The sequence below is a fragment of the Bison bison genome, unplaced genomic scaffold, assembly GCF_000754665.1.
Source record: "Bison bison bison isolate TAMUID 2011002044 unplaced genomic scaffold, Bison_UMD1.0 scf7180017864527, whole genome shotgun sequence".
Classification (NCBI taxonomy): Eukaryota; Metazoa; Chordata; class Mammalia; order Artiodactyla; family Bovidae; genus Bison; species Bison bison.
The window spans coordinates 265,271-269,193 of NW_011495078.1; the positions used below are offsets into that span (position 1 = coordinate 265,271).

General features: G+C 36.1%; 1 protein-coding gene across 1 annotated transcript in view; it reads left to right on the forward strand.

The window, feature by feature from the left end:
* Positions 1-3,923, forward strand: part of LOC104982193 (patched domain-containing protein 3-like) — a 66,316-nt gene that overhangs the window by 16,400 nt on the left and 45,993 nt on the right. The window contains 1 exon segment of the mRNA XM_010831531.1: positions 594-715. Coding sequence (XP_010829833.1) covers positions 594-715 — 122 coding nt within the window.

Consider the following 3,923-nt stretch of genomic DNA (forward strand, 5'->3'; position numbering starts at 1 on the left):
GTTTCTGGGAGCCCCCTAAACTCTGGAGTTCACTGGAATAAAAAAGCAAAACTTTAAACAAAAGTTCCATGATGTTTTTGAGAAAGATGAGCATTTTAAAAGTAAATTATAGCATAGTGCCAGGCGCATATTAGCTGTTCAGTGATTTCGGGGCTGGCAAACCTAATACTCTGAATAAAACTGGTGAAAATGAGAAGATATCTTCTGGGAAAAGCCTTTTAATGCCCAAGCCTGTCTGAAATGATGTTTGTACAATTAAAATAGTAAAAGATAAGGACTGAATAGAAGTTTAGAAAAAGTTATCATGTCTATAGTTCTTAACACTTTCACATTTTTATATAAGATTCAGATTTTGTGTATTCAGGAATTTTAAACTTTAGATTTTTTTAAAGAAACTTTGAAAAGCATGCAGAGATTTGTGGGAAGAAGCAAATCTTTATTACCTTCTTTATTTTAAAATCATAATCCATGTATTTTGATTTTTCACTGAATTTTAATGTTTAAATTAATAAGCTGTAGTTTTCAGTATCATAGGTAACTCACATGCAATATCAGAATTGAAAGTCATTTACCTGAATATATTTTTGTGGCAGGTTGTCTACTTTTCATCACTTTCTAGACAACTGGAATTTGAGGCAACTTCTATGACCGTGGTCCCCTTGTTTCACTTGGCCTACCTTCTAATCATATTATTTGCAATTGTATCATGCTACAGGTAAAGCTATTGTATTAGTTTTTTAAACTCTAAAAATTTTATTGTAATAATGTATATAATGTGTATGTAACATTTATAACATAAAATGTGTCACTTCAAAAGCCATTTTTAAGTGTACAGATCAGTGGCATTAATTACATTATCAGTGTTGTGCAACCATCACAACTATCCCTTTGAATATTTTCCATCACCCCAAACAAACACCGTAACCATTAAGTAATAACTCCCCACTGTCTCCCCCAAGTCTTGGCTAATTTTTAATCTAGTTTCTGTTTCCATGAATTTGCCTATTCTAGAGACTTCATATAACTGGAATCATACAGTATTTGTCCTTTTGTGACTGACTTATTTCACTTACCATGTTTTCCACATTTATCCATGTTGTAGCAAGAGTTCCTTTACATGGCTGAATAATATTCCATTTTATGTATATACCACATTCGTTTAGCTACCTGTCTGTTGATGGGCACTTGAAATATTTTTACCTTTGGACTATAGTGAATAATGGTGCAGTGAACCATGCTGTCCAGATCTCTGTTTAAGCTCCTGTTTTCAGTTCTTTTCAGTATATACCTAGGAGTGGAATCAGTGGGTTGTGTGATAATTCCCTGGTTAGCTTTTTGAAGAGCCACCACACCATTTTTCACAGAGGCTACACCGCTTTATATCCCACCAGCAATGCATAAGTTTTCCAATTTCTCTACCTTCTAAGCATGACTATCTTTTTAATGTGGTTGTCGGTTATCTGTGTATCTTCTTTGGAGCTCCCCAGGTGGCGCGGTGGTAAAGCACCTGCCTGCCAGTGCAGGAAATGCAAGACACTTGGTTTGGATCCCTGTGTTGGGAGATGCCCTGGAGAAGGAAACGGTAACCCACTCTGGTATTCTTGCCTGGACAATTTCATGAACAGAAGAGCTTGGTGGCTAGGGGTCACAAGGAGTCAGACAACTGAGCTACTGCACACACACGCATATCCTCTACGGAGAAATGTCTATTCAAGTCCTTTGCCCTTTTTTTGGCTGCGCCCCAAGGCTTGAAGAATCTTCTTTCCCTGACTGGAGGTTGAACTTGGGCCGAGGCCCTTGGCAGCGAAAGTTTGGAGTTCTGACCACGGGACTGCCAGGGAATTCCCACCTTTGTTCATTTTTAGTGAAACTGTTTGTCCTTTTGTTGTTGAATTCTGTTGTTGTTGAGAATATGTTTTGGCTATTAAATCCTTATCAAGTTATATAATTTGCAAACACTTTCTCTCGCTCTGTAGATTATCTCTTCACTTGCTGATAATGTCCTTTATGTGCACAGGCTTTAATGCAGATGAGACTCAGCTTGTTATTTCCATTGTTTCTGCTTGTGCTTTTGGTGTTGCCTCTAAGCTTCCAGTGACAAGCAAGGTCGTCTGCAATTGCTCTATGTTTCCTTCAAGAGTTTTATGGTTTTAGCTGCGATATTCAGGTGGTTACAATTTGTAATCATAGTTGTACATGATGTGAAGTAGGGGCCCAACTTCATTCTTGTTCCCGTGGAAATGCAGTCATCCAAGTGCCATTTGTTGAAAAGACCGCTCTCTCCCAGTTGATTGGATTTGGCATCCTTGTCATAAATCAATGGGCTGTAGATATATGGATTTATTTCTAGGTGCTCAGTTCTACTCCATTGGTCTATATGTCTGTCCATGTACTGGTACCAATTTGATTTAAATACTGTAGCTATAAGTTTTAAAATCTGGAAATCTCAGTTGTCCGTTTATTTTCTCTTTTTAAGGTTATTCTGGAATATCCAGGGCTCCTTGTAATTCCATATGAATTTGAGTACTGACCTATACATTTCTGAATAAAAGCTGTTTGAATTTTGATAGAGATTGTGTTTAATGTGTAGATCGCCTTAGGCGAGATTGTCGTTTTGACAATATTAAGTCTTCCCCCACCATGGACTGTGAAAGTCTTTCCATTAATTTAGGTCTTTTTTAGTTTCTTTTACCAGTCTTTCACTTCTTTGGTTAAATGTATTCCTAAGTATTTCATTATTTTAAACGGTAAATGGAATCACTTTCTTTGTTTCTCTTTGGGATTGTCCATTGCACATGGACAGAAACAACTAATCCTGCGTGTTGATCTTGTATCTTGCAGCTTTACTGGATTTGTTTCCTAACTTTAGTAGCTTCCTTTGGATTCATTGGAGTTTTCATGTGTAGGATCATATAATCTGTGAAAAGAGAGTTACAATTCTTCCTTTCTAGTTTGAATTCCTTTAATTTCAAAGTCCTGTCTAATTGGTCTAATCAGCACTTCTAGTACATCTTTGAATATCACTGATGGAAGTGGGCATCCTTATCTTGTTCCTGATCTTAGAGGGAAAGCTTTCTTTTTTTCACAGTTGAGTATAATGTTAGCTGTGCAGTTTTCATAATTGCCTTTATAATTTTGAGGAACTTTCCTTCCGTTCCTTGTTTTTGAGAGTTTTTATCATGAAAAGACACTGGGTTTTGTCAAGGGCCTTTTCTGTACCTTTTGAGAGATTCGTGTGGTTTTTTATCCTCTGTTCTGTTAGTGTGCTGTGTTACATTGATGCTCTCGTGTTGAACCGCTCTTCCATTCCTGGGGTAAATCCCATGTGGTCATGATGTATACTTCTTTTAATATGCTTACTGAATTGTGTTTGCTAGAATTTTATTGAAGATTTTTGTATCTATATTAATAAGAGGTATTATTTGTAGCTTCCTTGTGGTATCTTAGTCTGACATTGATGTCAGTGTAATAATGGCCTCATCAAAAGAGTTAGGAAGTGTTCCTTTCCTTTCAGTTTTTTTTGGGAGGGTTTGAAAAGGATTGGTGTTAATTCTTCTTTACATATTTGATAAAATTCACTGTTGAAGCCATCAAGCCTGGACTTTATTTTGGAGGTGAGGGGAGGTTTTTGACTATGGATCAGTCCTTTTACATGTTCTGTTGAGAGTTTCATTGTGAGTCAATTTAGGTCTTTCTGTATTTCTAGGAATTTGTGTATTTTATCTAGGTTATCCAGTTTTTTGGCATAGGTTGCTTATAGTAATGTCTTAAATCCTTTCTATTTCTGTAAATTCAGTAGTGATGTTCCCATTTTTATGTCTCATTTAGTTATTTGTATTTTTCCCCTTTATCACTCTAAATAAATAGCTTTCAATTTTGTTGGGTTTTTGTGTTGGTTTTTTTTTTTTTTTTTTTTTTGATAA